At 40.3% G+C, this 17,469-nt stretch overlaps 1 protein-coding gene across 4 annotated transcripts in view; it reads right to left on the reverse strand.

The window, feature by feature from the left end:
* Positions 1-8,370: 8,370 nt before the first annotated feature.
* sclt1 (sodium channel and clathrin linker 1) overlaps positions 8,371-17,469 on the reverse strand; it is a 109,104-nt gene continuing 100,005 nt past the window's right edge. For 3 of the 4 annotated variants that reach the window (XM_072584068.1, XM_072584071.1, XM_072584070.1), the window contains 2 exons: positions 10,842-10,937; positions 8,371-9,025 (listed from right to left, as the gene is read on the reverse strand). In XM_072584068.1, coding sequence (XP_072440169.1) covers positions 8,954-9,025; positions 10,842-10,937 — 168 coding nt within the window. In that variant the 3' untranslated portion in view covers positions 8,371-8,953. Of the gene's footprint in view, positions 9,026-10,841; positions 10,938-17,469 lie in introns of those variants that run through there. The other variant, XM_072584069.1, reaches the window with a different exon arrangement.

Here is a 17,469-nt window from a genome sequence, read left to right on the forward strand (position 1 = left end):
TGTCCATTTAGTTAATAAAGAGCATGGAAATAAAAGCAGAAATAAAATTTATACAGAGATGACTATTTTAAATTACCTGACTCTTTGCTGTATTTATTTTTCTTGTAAACTATTTATAAAGTACTTTTGAAGGAGAAAATTCTGTTCTGTGAATGTTGAAAACATTTAGATGAATTGTGCCTTTTTTGTGTTTGATATTGTTGAGTTTACTCAAGTAGTATGATAATGGTACATTAATCTGTCAAATGTTTCTCAGAATTAAATCTCATCTGGAATCAACAGGGGCACTAGCCTTTATTGTGGGTCTGTATAGGAATTATATAAAAAAACTGTAACATTGTCTTCCTTAATGCATCTGGGATTTTTCATAAAGAATGAGATGTTTTAATTAAACTTTAATAATAGCGATAAATCTAATTCCTTATATTTTAAAGACAGTGTTATTAGAAAATACATGGAGTCATGTGATGTCGAATATGTCAAGAAATTATTTTTTTACTTTTCTTTAAAAGATGGTTCACATAGCCAGCCAGTGACAAAACCAAATGGGATTTTGTTTTCTAGCTAAGTTACATAATACCAATCTGCTTTTTCATCACCCATAAAAAATCTGCTTGATGTCATTGTCCCTGTTTAGTTGCATCTGCTTTTCTAGGATGAAACATTGCAAGCTGCCGGTTCCTGCATACAAAACCCTACTTTTCACCTAAGTGAAGCACTAAGCTACTCCAGAACATATGTACCACTCTGTGCCGTGCAATAAATGTATATGCTCGTTTTCTTGCCCCTAGTAAAAGTAAACTACGATGAAAAATCTTGAGATCTGTGTGTTTCTTTCAAGTTAAAATTATCGTGACCAAGTTTTTGCTTTCCAGATGTGACATGCAGGTATTAAAGAGTTACAGTTCTAACTAAGCTGAAGGGTAAAGGGTTAAAGGAGTGAATCTGAGTGCATACTGTCAGTGTAGATAAATGCAAAAGTACTTTAAAATTCAGTACTGCTGAGACTTCAGCAAACAATGGGACAAGATGTCCGTGCAAGTACGCATTTCAACTGCTTAAAAAAAATGTTGAAAGAAATCTGCAGCCTACATTTTGGTTCCTCATTGTGGTTAAACCTAAATGTACCGTTTCCAATAGATACTTACACAACTGTAAAATGGTTGCAAACTTGCTTTGCTAAGTTAATTTTTTTTAAGAATTAAAAATTATAGAAACTAATGACTGATAGGGAATATTTTATAGCCAGGTTAAGAGCTCCCTGAGACAAGTTGAACTGGAAAAAGAAACAAGTCCTGGACTGAGAGGTGGGTGGCAGGGGAGGAGGTGTAAAATTGAACAGGCTGTATTAGTATTTTATTATTGTAGTATTGTACTGTATTAGTATCCCATTATGCATTCTGCCCAGCATCTCTCCTTGTTGATTTCAAGAAAGGACAATTGGCCAGAACGTTAAACATCAGCCACTCCACTGCCCCGGAAACCCTGTTTAAAGGCAGTTTAACTTGAGTGCCAATGGATTGCAGCTTAGGCAATCATGAAATTGTTCACTTTCACCCTAAAGGGGGGGTAATTTCTAAATGGTGAAAAGTCGTAAAAAGTGGATGACCATGTATATGAAGCATTTTAAAAAGCCCTACACATGTACAGAATGTGATCAAGGTGGCTTATGGAAGGTCGCTTTTATCGAATAGAATATGAGGGGATGGAAATAAAGTGTCTGCAAAACCAAGCCCTGGTTAGACTACAGCTGAACTGCATTTTAGGGTGGATAGATTGCCTTGGGAGTTCAAGATAATTTACCTGAGTGCTATTTTAACACAGAAGATTAAAAAAGGAGAGATTCTATAAATTAAGGTGGAATCCCTGGAATTTATATAGTTAAGTAGTGGTAAAATGGAAATTTTCGCAATAGAAAGGGGAACAGATAGGATCTAGAGGAACTATTTCCACTGCTAAGGAAATCAAAGGTCATTGTCTAAAAGGAGCCAGATTTTCAGGAATGTTTCTGCTGATGCAATGATGCTGGATCAGTTAATTTGAAGTCTGTGACGGATAGGATTTTTAAAAAGATTACTGGGCACGAGGCAGGGGTAGGTACTTAAGGTTACTTCACAATGATCTCAGCGAATACTGGAACAGGACCAAACGCTGAGAGGGCTGCCCCATTCCTAAGTCCTGTTTTCCCCTTAATGACCTGGTACACTTCAGGCTTTCAGTTATTGATCTGCCAGTAATATGAAGATTTGCTTTAGCCTCCAGTAGGTTATCTTTATCTTTTTCTCAATTGGTCAGAAGATGGGTCTTGTGGTTTTCATGTGATTCTTTTGGGTTGAGATCAAGAGTGGTATACATAGAATGATGGTGAAAAAACAAACATGAATGTTCAATTGGGAAATACTTTGACTTGTTAAAAACACTGTAAGCATTGAAAGAGTCTAGAGAATGCAGATCAAGCAATGGGGAAATTAAAATTGAATCAATGTTTGAAAGTCCATTGTTGCTGCAATAGACTGTCAACAGGTCCATGGAAATCTTACTTTTCCTTCGCTGCTTAGTTATGATATCCTGGACTTTTCATGTGTATCAGATTTTAAAAGTGTTTGCACTGCAAATTGCTGAATGTGTGAGCCGATTAGTAGGGCAGCGAGTGAAACAGGAACCTAAGAGACCAGGACAGGTAACTGTGTAGCTCCTTAAGTAGTAAGATTGAATAATTCGGACAGAAATGAAAAGAAAATTTTGAATTCAGTGACAAATATGTTACAGAAAGAAAGAAAGAGAAGAAGTTTGCATTGAGAGCAGGAAGCAACAGGTTTCAGAAAGGATTTTAAATATGACAGAAATCTCCAACAGCAACTGATGCCTGATCAAGTGAGACCTCACATTTGTAATAGTGAATTTGTGATTCCAGTTGTTTGACAATGGTTAGCATTTGTCACTTTGAGTGTCCTTATAGTTTTCGTGGCAACATTTTAAGCACATTTCCCTGCTGTGCAAGTTTAGAACCTTCAGGACATTTAATGCCTATCAAGAGTGAAGCAGCAGCAAGATGTGGGCGGCACGGTGGCACAGTGGTTAGCACTGTTGCCTCACAGCGCCGGAGACCCGGGTTCAATTCCCGCCTCAGGCGACTGACTGTGTGGAGTTTGCACGTTCTCCCCATGTCTGCGTGGGTTTCCTCCGGGTGCTCCGGTTTCCTCCCACAGTCCAAAAATGTGCATGCTAAATTGCCCGTAGTGTTAGGTAAGGGGTAAATGTAGATGTAGATGTAGATGTAGATGTAGGGGTATGGGTGGGTTATGCTTCGGCGGGGCGGTGTGGACTTGTTGGGCCGAAGGGCCTGTTTCCACACTGTAAGTAATCTAATCTAATCAAGATGATGTTTCCAAAAATCTCATAAGAGAGTAGAAAAACTTTAACTAACAAGGTGGTGATGACAAATTCTGGCCTGATATTTGGTCAGCAAATTTATTGTGGAATTGAAACGACCATTAATTCGTACAAGAAATTATGTAAATTATTGTGTTTGAAGGTGATAAGCAATAGGTGTAAGCCATTTGGCCTCTCAAGCCTGATCTGCCATTCACTGTGATTGTGGCTGATTGCAAACACACTCCCTGTAATCTAGTCAGATTTCCAGCATCCACAGTAATTTATTGATGTATCTATAAATTGAGACAATCATTGTTTGAACCTAATTCTCAAAACCCAAAAGCAGTTTCAAAAAAATCTTACACAAAATCAAGATACAGCAGATGCTGAAAATCTGAAAAATAAACTGGATGGACAGTTATATTTGTGTTAATGACTACAAGCTACAACCACTCTCTTCTCCCCAACCCACACTCCAAAAATAAAATATCAAGTATATACTATATCAACATTAGTCCTGGTAGATTTCCCTCCCTAAAGGAGATGAGTGAACCTGATGGATTTTAATGACAATTAACAGTAATTACATGGTATCCACCTATTGGTAAACCTATATGCTTGAAGTAGAAATTTTAGTCTTGTCGGTGAGTGCAGTAGTGTGTGTGTTTTTCTACGGTATGTCCTTTTCATTGTTCTCTTGCAATGGCATTAATTGTGAAGGTCAAGATCAACCTTGACGTAGTTGTTAGCTTTGCATTATTACCAATCCATTCCTGTTTTGTATTTCTGAAGTACATTAAAATAACTTGTCTCCTGTTTTAAGGATACTTTCTCACAAGAGATTCTCCTGGTCTATTGTAACTACTTCAGAACTCGGAAAATGATGGTAAATGTACAGTACAGCTCTGGGACTTTGATATTTTGGTGAGTTTGGGAGATAGTCAGAAAACTGTAGGATATTGAAGCGGAATTGGCCTATTGAGTCTATTTTGCCACTCAATCGCGGCTGATATGTTTCTCACTCCCACTCTCTTGCTTTCTGCCCATAACCTTTGATCCCCTTACTAAACAAGAACCCGGCTATCTCTATCTTAAAAATGATCAATGAATTAGCCTCCATAGCCTTCTGTGGTAATGAGTTCCACAAAGTCACCACCCTCTGGCTGAAGAAATTCCTCCTATGCTCTTAAAGGTTGTCCCTTTATTCTGAGGCTGTGCCCTCCGGTCCTAGATTGTCTTAGAAGTGGGAATATCTCCACGTCCACTCTATACAGGCCTCCGTATTCTGTAAGTTTCAGTTAAATCCTTCTCATCTTCTAAACTCCATTGAGTACAGACCCAGATTCTCAACCGTTCTTCATATGACAAGCTCTTCCTTCCTGGGATCATTTTTGTAAACCTCCTGTAGAACCCCTCCAATGCCAGCATGTCCTCCCTTAGATACGGGGCCCAAAACTGTTCACAGTATTCCAAATGCAGTCTTAAGAGAATCATAAACTAGTACTCATGTCCTTTTGATTTCCAAAGCCTTTTCCCACTTTGAAAACAATCTGCGCCTCTATTCAACCTACTAAAGTGCATGAACTCTCACTTTCATTTATTGTATTGTGTCACTTCTATACCCACTCTCCTGTCTGCATCCTTCTGCAGTCTCCCTGCTTCCTCAGCACCACCTGTCCCTTCACCTACCTTTGTGTCATCTGCCAACTTAGCAACAATGTCCTCTGTTCCTTCGTCCAGATCACTAATGTATAACAGAGTAGTTGTAGCCCTTACACTGACCCCCTGTGGAATTCCATTTGTCACCAGCTGCCATGCTGAAAAAGACCTCTTTATCCCCAATCTCTCCCCCCTCCCAGTCAGCCAGTCCTTTGTCCATGTCGGTACCTTGCCCCTAATATCTTGTTCTTGTTTTGCGGCCTCCCGTAAGGCTTCAGAAAATCCAAATTGATCACGTCCGCTGGCTCTCCTTTGTCTAACCTGCTCATTACCTCCTCAAAGAATTCCCTCAATTTGTCAGGCATTTTTTTGATGAAGCCATGCTGACTCACCCTTATGTTATGCACTCCAAGTTCTCTGCAATTTTATCTTCAATAATATCCTCTGCTGAGAGCTCCCCCCGCTTTGACTTTTCCCCATAATTTTGAATATAACTGAATCCCACTCCATACACTCTTCCCCCCGCCCCCCCAACACGCACACACACACACCCCTTACTATTTAGTTTAAAGCCTTATCCACAGTCCTAGTTATGTGATTCGCTAGGATTCCAGTCCCAGCATGATACAGGTGGAACAGCTCCCTGTTCTCCCAGTCTTGGTGCCAATGTCCAGGCAGGCAATACACAGTCTTTGAGAGTCTCGATCCTGGCCACAGAGAGCAGTGTTTATACTATCCCTGTTTATACTATCCCTGATTGCAACTACAATTCTCTCCCCTCTCCTGAATGGTTCTCCTTGCTGCAATGCTATGATCAGTTTGCTCATCCTCCCTACAAGTCCCATTCTCGTCCACACACACAGCAAGAAAATTTAAACCTTTGATAGACAAAGGCAGAGGTTCCTTCAGCACTACCTCCTGGATTCCTCTACCTGCCAAGCTCAATCACACCATCCCATCCCTGACCAAATTTGAGGTAGTTAATCTCTGGAATGTGACTGAAACACTGTTAACTTGTGCCCTTCCCTGATGTGTCACAGTTGTTTGCAGCTCATCAACTCTCAACATTTGCTACAGATGTTAGCTACTCAAATAAAAATTATCGACAATATTACCCACCAGCACCTTGGGCGATGAAGAATCTTCCCAGGCCCTGCAGGAACTTTGACAGCAGGAACACAGTTTGAAAGTTGAATGACTGACAACCAGGTACTGTTAATGGAGAAGCCACTTAGGTCTAATGTGCAGACATATTATGAAATCTCTGACATCAAACAGCCCTCCTCAACCCAATTTGCAGACGAACAAATGAACAGTTCTGCCACTTCCCCTCCTCCCCCAATCTCACTGACTGTTAACTGAACTTCATCAATGCAAAGGCCACAAATTGAGCCATGACTTTTTCTGCAGAGAGGTCTCCCTCTGTATGGACAAGTGCAAAGAGCTTGGGGCCTTTTGATTTATTCTTCAGCAGGTTTCTAAGGGTGTTGTCATTTAAGGGTGCTCTCATAGTCTGCAACCTGCCTCAGCATTGCCTAGCTCTCCCAGTGGAGTGGAGGGGTTGGTAGACGTACCTTTAGCGTTGTTGGCTCTGTGGTTGGGCCTGTGCATCGGCAGTCTCCCAGAAGTTGCCACTTGTCAATAAGCCACTGACAGGGTTGGGACTTGTTCCAGGTATTGGGATCGTTTCCAAGGACACAAGGTTCTGCAACTTGTCACACAGGACTATGCCTCATGTGAGTGCTTGGAAAGAAAGGGCCAGTGGTTGGTTGACTGGGACATCACAGCTGAGCTCAAATCTGTTTTCTCCCAACATCTAAACATTTGCATTTCAACCAGGAATTACTAGACAGCGCTCAGGAACGTACTCAGCAAATTCCCTGAGAGCTCTTTCTCCTCCCATGGTCAAAGAAATAAAAATACATGGCTATCAGAACAGCTGATTAAACTGTGACCATTTGTTTACAATTCCTTCCCTTTCTCTGACTGTTATTCACTGCCACTCTAATTATATTTTCTTAAGGTTAGTATTAAATGATAATAAATTAAGATAAGCTCCTTCCATCAAACACTTGTAGGCAATAAAATAATCTGGTTATGATAGTACGGCTAATTTTTAAAATTGTTTGTTCACATTTGGGTGCAATTCTCATCAACCTGAGGGAGGTGGGAAGTTGCCCAGAACAAGTCAGCTCTTGTGATGACTGTGCTTTCACACTGGTGAAAGTTGACCCAGTGACAATAAAGTAAGTGGAATGTGTTCTATTTAGGGCGATACCCAATTCAATAATCTAAAGAGAGAATGCTGGAGAAAGGAGGCATGTTGGGCAGGAGCTGTGTAGAAAGAACTGAAGAGTCATAGAGAACATAAGATGTCAATTCGTTTCTCTACTCACTCGTGGGATGTGGGTGTTGCGGGGTGGTCAGCATTTATTGCCCATTCCTAGTTGCCCTCGAGAAGGTGGTAGTGAGCTGCCTTCTTGAACTACTGCAGTCAATATGCTTTGGGTTGACCCACAATGCCATTAGGAAGGGAATGCCGGGATGTTGACCTAGTGATAGTGGAGGAACAGTAATATATTTCCAAGTCAGGACGGTGTGTGGCTTGGAGGGGTAACGGTAGTGCTTTTACAGAATGTAATAATGGTCTTTCCATAACATTGTTGCTCATGTCTTTTTTTTGGATAGAAAGCCTGGTCAAAATAAGCTTTGTGGTGACATTCTGCAATGCAGCCTTAGATTGAATGTACTGCAGACTGTGTACTGCCATTGTTGGGAGGAGGTGGATATTGAGGCTTGGCTGATGTCAAGCTTCTGAGTGTTATCAGTGGGTCTTATTCATTCAAGTGAACACAGGGTCATCTATCATGTTCCTGACTTGATCATTGTGGATAAAGAAGCAGCAGTAAGTTGTGGAGAGGAGCAAATCAAGACTGAGTACCTTTTTCAACTCAATTGATCCAGGAAATGGTAAGAATATCTGAGATTTTTCAATCCAGAATAAAAATAAGATTATTCCACATAGGAGCCCCAGCCAATTTTTTTTTAGCTAGGGTGTAGACACATTTCCAGTTTCTATCAGTCAATGCATATTTGGGAATAGTTGTGATATTTGTCATGATAAAACCTGTTGAGAAACCTTAGACCATTATTAATACTCAAAACTTTTTTAGTTTGCTAAACGTAGTCCAAAATCGTTTCATGTTTGATGGAGAGTTGCAATATAAAATTTTAATGGTGGACCTATTGCCAATAATGATCAAACTGCAATGAAAGTATAATACAAGATCATTTGTTAAATTAAAAAAAAATAGTAAATAACATTTATTTTGTACATTAATTTTTTACATAGAGCATGAGGAACATTGGCTGACCGATTCTGAAAAGAAAAACACACTGTAAAACTTACATTTACAAATTTATCCTCCAAAAGTTACACATCTGCAAATCAAGGTGATGTCAAAATTTGTAGTGGAGACTTATGACAGCAAGAAGCAAAATTCCCGAGGGAACTTTTAAGATTCTAAAAACTTGCATGATTTTTCAAATCGAGGCTAGTGCTTATTTCGTTTGCAGGTTAAACAGCAAGGCACAGTAGTTTGACGTTTGAACAAAGGTCTGAGTGCAGATGTACCAAGACAACTGATCCCAAAGACTAGCAAAAATTCATCAGATTATAACGTTTTCATGGTAAAAATTCATATTTACAGTTTCAGAAAAAATCCATTGTAGATTAAAGCAAAGGGCACCAATCTTGTAAAAATCAGTCATCAGTTGTTAAGAATATACTTCAAGAAGTATCTCCCATAAGTAAACATCATTTTGAAATGCAACCATGACTTTATTTGTACATTTCAAGAACTGGATGTCCAGTTGTGATGGGAGGCTGAGAGATGGATAGATGAATATTTTCATGTACTCAAGGGTTTAAAATGCATTCCAAATCCAACAGTGCATCAGCTTTTCTTCTTTCTGTTGTCACTCTACTGAGCTGTGGTAAAATAAAATTGAAAATCATAATCCATTCTGCTCACTCGATCAAAACTACCACTTTACCTGCTTACTAGTGATCAGTTTGGGTTTCTTCAGGATTACAATATACCAGACTTCATTACAACCTTGGTTCAAATATGGTTAAAGGAGCTGCATTCTGAATGTGAGAGGAGACTTGACTTTGAAATTCATTCACCTGACTGCAACATCAAGGAACTCTATTAACAGTGAAATTAATGGAAATTGGGAAAAACTGGCCAGTCATACCTAGCAGAAAAGATCATTTAAAAATCGTTGGTGTTATTGACAAGGACATTTGTTACTGATCCCTAATTGCCATTGAAGTGAATGGTTTACTAGTCCATCTCAGAGGGCAGTTCAGACTCTTGATCATACATAGGCCAAACTAATGAGAACAAAAGCTTCCCTTCCCTAAAGGACATTGGTGAACCAGATAGATTTTTTGCAACAATTGATCAATAGGGAGACATCTGATTCTAGAATAAAAGCAAAATACTGCAGATGCTGGGAATCTGATACAAATACAGAGAATGTTGGAGAAACTCAGCAGGTTCAGTAGCATCTGTGGAGAGAAACAGAGTTAATGTTTCCCAGTCTGATGTGACATCTTCAGAAAAGATTTATAAGGATGTTGCCAGGGTTGGAGGGTTTGAGCTCCAGGGAAAGGCTGAATAGGCTGGGGCTGTTTTTCCCTGGAGTGTTGGAGGCTGAGGGGTGACCTTGTAGAGGTTTAATAAATCATGAGGGGCATGGATTGGATAAATAGACAAGGTCTTTTTCCCAGGATGGGAGAGTTCAAAACTAGAGGGCATAGGTTTAAGGGGAGAGGGGAAAGATATACAAAAGGGCCTGAGGGGCAGCTTTTTCACACAGAGGGTGGAATGGAATGTATGGAATGATTTGCCAGAGGAAATCGGATGGATATATGAATAGCAAGGATTTAGTGAGAAATGGGCCAAATGCTGGCAAAAAGGACTAGATCAGTTTAGGGTATCTGCTCAGCGGGAAAGACTTAATCCGAAAGGCCTGTTTCCAATCTGTATAACTCCATGACACTATAACTGTGAGTTCTGAAGAAGTTACACTAGACTGGAACATTAACTTTATTTTTCTTTATAGATGTTGCTGGACCTGTTGAGTTTATGCAGCAGACTCTGCAACTAGGTCTAGATCTATAACCCTGATTTAATTAATTAAATTTCAATTTAATCAGAGGCCCAGGTGGGATTTTAACCCATGCCCCAGAAGATTAATCTGGTCTCTAGTTCACTGTATGGTCTCCACTGGTTTTTTGCTGGTGGAGATCTTTTACTTTAACCATTACACAGTGCAGCAGGAGTTACTGAAGGCAGTGTCATTGGCTAAACTATCTTCAACTGTTTATTCAATGATCTTTCACCCATCATAAGTTGAAAAGTGGGGCTCTTTGCTGATGATTGCAAAATATTTGCTCCTGTAGTCCCTCTTCAGATAATAAAGCAGTCTGAACCACTGTTTCTTTATCATCACTCAAGTTGATATCATGGATCTAAGATTAACATTTTTGTTAGCCAAAAGTATTAAGGGTTTTGTGGAAAAGGGTGTATGGAGTTAAGTGCAGATCAGTCATTTTCTGTCATTTAAGTCGTATTTAGATGAACACTTGAAAGGACATAGCCATACAAGTCTAAGGGCCAAGGACTGGAAAATTAGATTCAAACAGATAGATGTTAGATCATTAGTGTGGGCATGATTAGCTGAAGGGCCTTTTCCCATGCTGTTAGAACTCTATGCTTATTAATTATGCTTAATACCTTTTCAGAGGCTGTAGCTGCCCTGTGTTCTGAATGAGTCAAACGCCTTTGAAGTCTATTCGTTTTTTCCTGATTTTCCAACATCTGTCTTTCATACTGCTCAAAATAAAAAGAGGAACATATGAAGAAAGATTCTATCAAAAACAAACATGAAGTGAAAGGTTGATTTGATGCTTAGTGTTTACATTTTGTACATTGAGGTAATCTGCACCAAAACAAAGAGTGAAAGTCATTGTGTGCCCTGCAAAAGAATTGATTACAGGACAATAATGTCTCAGAAATTGCTGAAAAAAATAACATTATTTTAAAGAAATTACTTTTAGAATTTGTAGCGAGAAAAGAGAAATAGGCTGTAAGTTCTGATTCGCCTCAAAGTATTGAATCATAGAATTCCGACAGTACAGAAAGAAGCCATTCAGCCCATCAAGTCTGCACCAACCCTCTGAAGAGCATCCCATCCAGACCCTCCCTCTATCTCTAAAACCATGCATTTACCATAGCTAACACACCTAGCCCACACATCCGTGAATACTATGGGGTAACAGCATGGCCATTCCACCTAATCTGCACATCTTTGGACTGTAGGAGGAAACCAGAGCACCTGGAGGAAACCGAGACAGACATGACGAGAATGTGCAAACTCCACACAGACAGTTGCCCTGGGTCCCTAGAGTTGTAAGGCAACAGTGCTAAGCACTGAGCCACCATGCCGCCCCAAGCAAATTGCTTAATGTTTTACCGCCATTCCAGAATCAGCCCTTCCAGATCCGAAGGAAAACCGATCTTCCTATGAATCTCCGTATTGTGAGTTATGAAATCACTGTATTAGTACCATTAACACAAATTAAACTTGCTGAAACCACTTAAGGCTGTTGATTCACTTTGGAAAGACCCAGTTAATGACATGATTTATGGTCATGACAAGCCACTCAACCTTGGAGACTGAGAAGAGGTGAAAGTGAGGACTGCAGATGCTGGAGATCAGAGCTGAAAATGTGTTGCTGGAAAAGCACAGCAGGTCAGGCAGCATCCAAGGAGCAGGAGAATCGATGTTTCGGCCATCAGCCCTTCTTCAGGACTCATGCCCGAAACATCGATTCTCCTGCTCCTTGGATGCTGTCTGACCTGCTGTGCTTTTCCAGCAACACATTTTCAGACTGAGAGAAGGAACAATGGAACTGTCAACTATTACTCCATTTGTTACCCTTCCATCAATTTTCAATTCTGGAAAGTATGCAAATCATGATAAAGCTAAGGTGAAAAATCCATTTCAATTCGAGATTTTCCATCCCCACAATCTCTGGGCCAATGTATCTTTACATAGAACAAAAACACTAACTTTTTCTTCTGGCACTATAGTCAGTCATTCTCATGCACAGGAACATAAAACAAGCTCTTGGAAGCAATGTGAACTGATGGTAAATGTGTAAATTAGAATGTGTGAATTAAATTGAAGTGTTAAACTAAAATAACATTTAAAAGCTTTAGTTATAGATCAAAGACAAACTGCTCTCAGATAACATTTCTCCCTCATTCACCTCTTATTTCTTTTCCTATTGGTCAAGTACATCTGTTACAATGGGAGATCCATTTTCTCCCCTGTTCCTTTGGTGAATTTATTACTGATTGGTGTGTAACATTACAATATCGAAATTAAAGTCAATTGTGGAAAACATTCTTCTAAAGTGGGTTGTATTTTCTTCTTTGTAACATATTTCAAGGGGAAATAATACAAATGAATTTAAGGAAAATTACATAAAACTTAAGTAGTACTTTGTTGACATGGAATTACAAAATGTTAAAAATCATGATCAGCAAAAATTAAGACATTCCAGTTAATGATAAAATAAGTTGTAAGCACTCATAGTTCTGTTTATGTAACAAGCTTACTACAATTGAAGAAACAACAATTTCATGAAGAAAAAACTTCTAAATATTCAGAAGCAGAAGTCTAAGTAAGATAAATGCATACATTGAGAGGTTTTCAAACAAAGATCCACTGACTCAAAGAGTCATAGAGATTTACAGCATGGAAACAGACCCTTGGGTCCACTCTGTCCATGCTGACCAGATATCCTAATCTAATCTAGTCCCATTTACCAGCACTTGGCCCATATCCCTCTAAACCCTTCCCATTCATGTACCCATCCAGATGTCTTTTGAAGGCTGTAATTGTACCAGCCTCCACCACTGCCTCTGGCAGCTCATTCCATACACGCACCACCCTCTGTGTGAAAAAGTTGCCTCTTATATCCCTTTCATATCTCTCCCCTCTCACCCTAAACCTATGCCCTCTCGTTCTGCACTCCCCCAACCCAGGGAAAAGATCTTTTCTATTTACCCTATCCATGTCCCTCATGATTTTATAAACCTGTATAAGGTCAACCTCAGCCTTCAACGCTCCAGGGAAAACAGTCCCAGCCTGTTCAGCCTCTCCCTATAACTCAAGTCCTCCAACCACGGCAACATCCTTGTAAATCTTTTCTGAACCCTTTCAAGTTTCACAGCATCCTTCCGATAGGAAGGAGATTAGAATTGCACACAATATTCCGAAAGTGGTCAAACCAATGTACTGTACAGCTGCAACATGACCTCTCAACTCCTGTACTGAATGCTCTGAACAATAAAGGAAAGCATAGTAAAAGCCTTCTGCACTATCCTATCTACCTGTGACTCTATCTTCAAGGAGTTATGAACCTGCACTCCAAGATCTCTTTGTTCAGTAACACTACCCAGGACCTTACCATGAAGTGTACAAGTCCAGCTCTGATTTGGTTTTCCAAAATACAGCACGTCATATTTACCTAAATTAAACTCCATCTGCCACTCCTCAGCCCATTGCTCCATCTGATCAAGATACCATTGCACTCTGAGGTATCTTTCCTTCCCAAATACATGTAAATCCTGTCCCTCAGGATTCCCTCCAACAGCTGGCTCACCACCAATGTCAGGCTCACCGGTCTATAGTTCCCTAACTTTTCTTTACCATCTTTCTTAAACAGTGGCACCACATTAGTCAACCTGCAGTCTTCCAGCACCTCACCTGTGACGTTTGATGATACAAATATCTCATCAAGGGGCGCAACAAACACCTCCCTAGATTCCTACAGAGTTCTCGGGTACACTTGATCAGGACCCGGGGCTTTATCCACTTTTATACATTTCAAGACATCCAGCACCTCTTCCTCTGTAATATGGACATTTTTCAAGATGTCACCATCTATTTCTCCACATTCTGTATCTTCTATGTCCTTCTCCACAGTAAACACTGATGAGAATACCTGTTTAGTATCTCCCCCATCTCCTGCAGCTCCAGGTTGCCTTGCTGATCTTTGAGGGGCCCTATTCTCTCCCTAGTTACCCTTTTGTCCTTAATCTAGTATAAAATCCTTTAGATTCTCCTTAACCCAATTTGCCAAAGCCATCTCATGCCCCTTTTTTGCCCTCCTGATTTCCCTCAAGTATACTCCTACTGTCTTTATATTCTTCTAAGGATTCATTCGAATCTCCTGTCTGTACCTGACATACGCTTCCTTTTTTTTTCTTAATCTCAATTTCACTAGTCATCCAGTTTTCCCTACACCTATCAGTTTTTCCTTTCATCTAAATAGGAACATATTGCCTCTGGACTCTCGTTATCTCGGTTTTGAAGGCTTCCCATTTTTGAGCCCTCCCTTTACCTGCGAACATTTGCCCCCAATCAGCTTTTGAAAGTTCTTGCCAAATATCATCAATATTAGCCTTCTTCTAATTTAGAACTTCAACTTTTAGATCTGGTCTATCCTTTTCCATCACTATTTTAAATCTAATAGAATTATGGTCTCTGGTCCCAAAGTGCTCCCCCACTGACACCTCAGTCACCTGCCCTGCCTTATTTCCCAAGACTAGGTCAAGTTTTGCACCTTCTCCAGTAGGTATATCCACATACTGAATCAGAAAATGTTCTTGTACACACTTAACAAATTACTCTCCATCTAAACCCTTAACACTATGGCAGTCCCAGTCGAAGTTTGGAAGTTAAAATGCCCTACCATAGCCACCCTATTATTCTTACAAATAACTGAAATCTGTTATAAATTTGTTTCTCAATTTCCCTCTGACTATTAGGGGGTCTATAATACAATCCCAATAAGATGATCATCCCTTTCTTAATTCCCAGTTCCACCCAAATAACTTCCCTGGATGTATTTCCAGGAATGTTCTCCCTCAGTACAGCTGTAATGCTATCCCTGATCAAAAACACCACTCCCCCTCCTCTCTTGCCTCCCTTTCTATCCTTCCTATAGCATTTGCATGCTGGAACATTAAACTGCCAGTCCTGCCCATCCCTGAGCCATGTTTCTGTAATTACTATGATATCCCAGTCCCATGTTCCTAACCATGCCCTGAGTTCATCTGCCTTCCCTGTTAGGCCTCTTGCATTGAAGTAAAGGCAGTTTAATTTATCAGTCCTACCTTGTTCTTTGTTTGACTCGCTCCTTTTCCCAATGGTACCAGTGTCAGATTGATTTCTCTCCTCACTATCTCCCTGGGTCCCACCTCTCCACCTTACTAGTTTAAATCCTCCTGAGCAGCTCTAGCAAATCTCCCTGTCAGTATATTTGTCCCCTTCCAATTCAAGTGCAATCCATCCTTCTGATCCAGGTCACTTTTACCCCAGAAGAGATTCCAATGATCCAAAAATATGAATCCTTCTCCCATACACCAGCTCCTCAGCCATGCATCCATCTGCTCTATCTTCCTCTTCCTACCCTCACTAGCTCATAGCACTGGGAGTAATCTATATATTACTACTCTTGAGGACCTCCTTTGCAAATTCCTGCCTAACTTTCTATATTCTTCCTTCAGAATCTCATTCTTTTCCCTTCTTATGTCATTGGTACCAATGTGAACAATGAGCTCCTGGTGGTCCCTCTCCCTCTTTGAGAACATTGTGCACCCTCTCTGAGACATCCTTGATCCTAGCACCAGGGAGGCAACACACCATTCTGATTTTTCACTGCGGGCTGCTGAAAAGTCTGTCTGTGCCTTTGACAAGAGAGTCCCCATCACAGTCGGTTGCTTGGAACCCAATGTAGCCCTCACTACATTAGAGCCTGTCTCAATATCGGAAATCTGGCTGTTCGTGCTGCAATACCCTGAGAGTCCATCACACTGTATATTTTCCAAAACAGCATACTTGTTTGAAATGGGGATAGCCACAGAAGACCCTTGCATGACCTGCCAACCCCTCCTACCTTTCATAGAGTTCCTCTCACACGTAAATCAGAATTGTAAAAGAGTGATGATTGGTTTTTCATATCCTTTTCAAAGTTAAGTTTTAATGTTCAATATAAATATAATACAGTAGTGCCTTGACTTATGAACTTAATCCGTTCCGGTACCTGGTTCGCAAACCGAATTTTCCCATTGTTCGGACATTTCCGGAGTCTTTTCTCTTTTTTGTCTCTTGGAGGTTGGTGATGCCACAAGAAAACAATCCAGAGAAACTTGTTTTTTTCTTTGTTGCAGAATTTTCCAATAATGGGACATCACATTTTAAATGACAATGTTCACCTTCCTTCATACCTTGAATTCCGTATGTATGTTGAAGCAAAATTTTACATACAATCCTGTTTATAAACCGATTTGTTCATGAATGGGGTCGTTCATATGTCGAGGTGCTACTGTATATGGACTTCAGTAAGACTTTCGACAAGATTCCACATGGGAGACTGATTAGCAAGGTTAGATCTCATGGAATACAGGGAGAACTAGCCCTTTGGATACAGAAGTGGTTCAAAGGTAGAAGACAGAGGGTGATGGTAGAGGGTTGTTTTTCAGACTGGAGGCCTGTGACCAGTGGAGTGCCACAAGGGTTGGTGCTGGGTCCTCTACTTTTTGTCATTTACATAATTGATTTGGATGTGAGCATAAGAGGTACAGTTAGTAAGTTTGCAGATGACATCAAAATGGGAGATGTAGTCGACAGCGAAGTAGGTTACCTCAGATTAAAATGGGATCTTGATCAGATGGGCCTGTGGGCTGAGAAGTGGCAGATGGAGTTTAGATAAATGTGAGGTGCTGCATTTTGGGAAAGCAAATCTTAGCATGACTTATACACTTAATGGTAAGGTACTAGGGAGTGTTGCTGAACAAAGAGACCTTGGAGAGCAGTTTCATAGCTCCTTGAAAGTGGAGTAGCAGTGAATAGGATAGTGAAGGCGGCATTTGGTATACTTTCCTTTATTGGTCAGAGTATTGAGTACAGGAGTTGGGAGGTCTTGTTGCGGCTGTACAGGACATTGGTTAGACCACTGTTGGAATATTGCGTGCAATTCTGGTCTCCTTCCTATCGGAAAAATGTCGAACTTGAAAGGATTCAGAAAACATTTACAAGGATGTTGCCAGGGTTGGAGGATTTAAGCTATAGGGAGATGTTGAATAGGCTGGGGCTGTCTTCCCTGGAGCATCGGAGGCTGAGGGGTGACCTTATAGAGGTTTATAAAATCATGAGGGGTATGGATAGGGTAAATAGACAAGATCTTTTCCCTGGGTTGGCGAAGTCAAGAACTAGAGGGCATAGATTTAAGGTGAGAAGAGAATGATATAAAAGAGACTTAAAGGGTAACTTTTTCCACACAGAGGG

This window comes from Chiloscyllium punctatum, chromosome 14 (assembly GCF_047496795.1).
Source record: "Chiloscyllium punctatum isolate Juve2018m chromosome 14, sChiPun1.3, whole genome shotgun sequence".
Taxonomy (NCBI): Eukaryota; Metazoa; Chordata; class Chondrichthyes; order Orectolobiformes; family Hemiscylliidae; genus Chiloscyllium; species Chiloscyllium punctatum.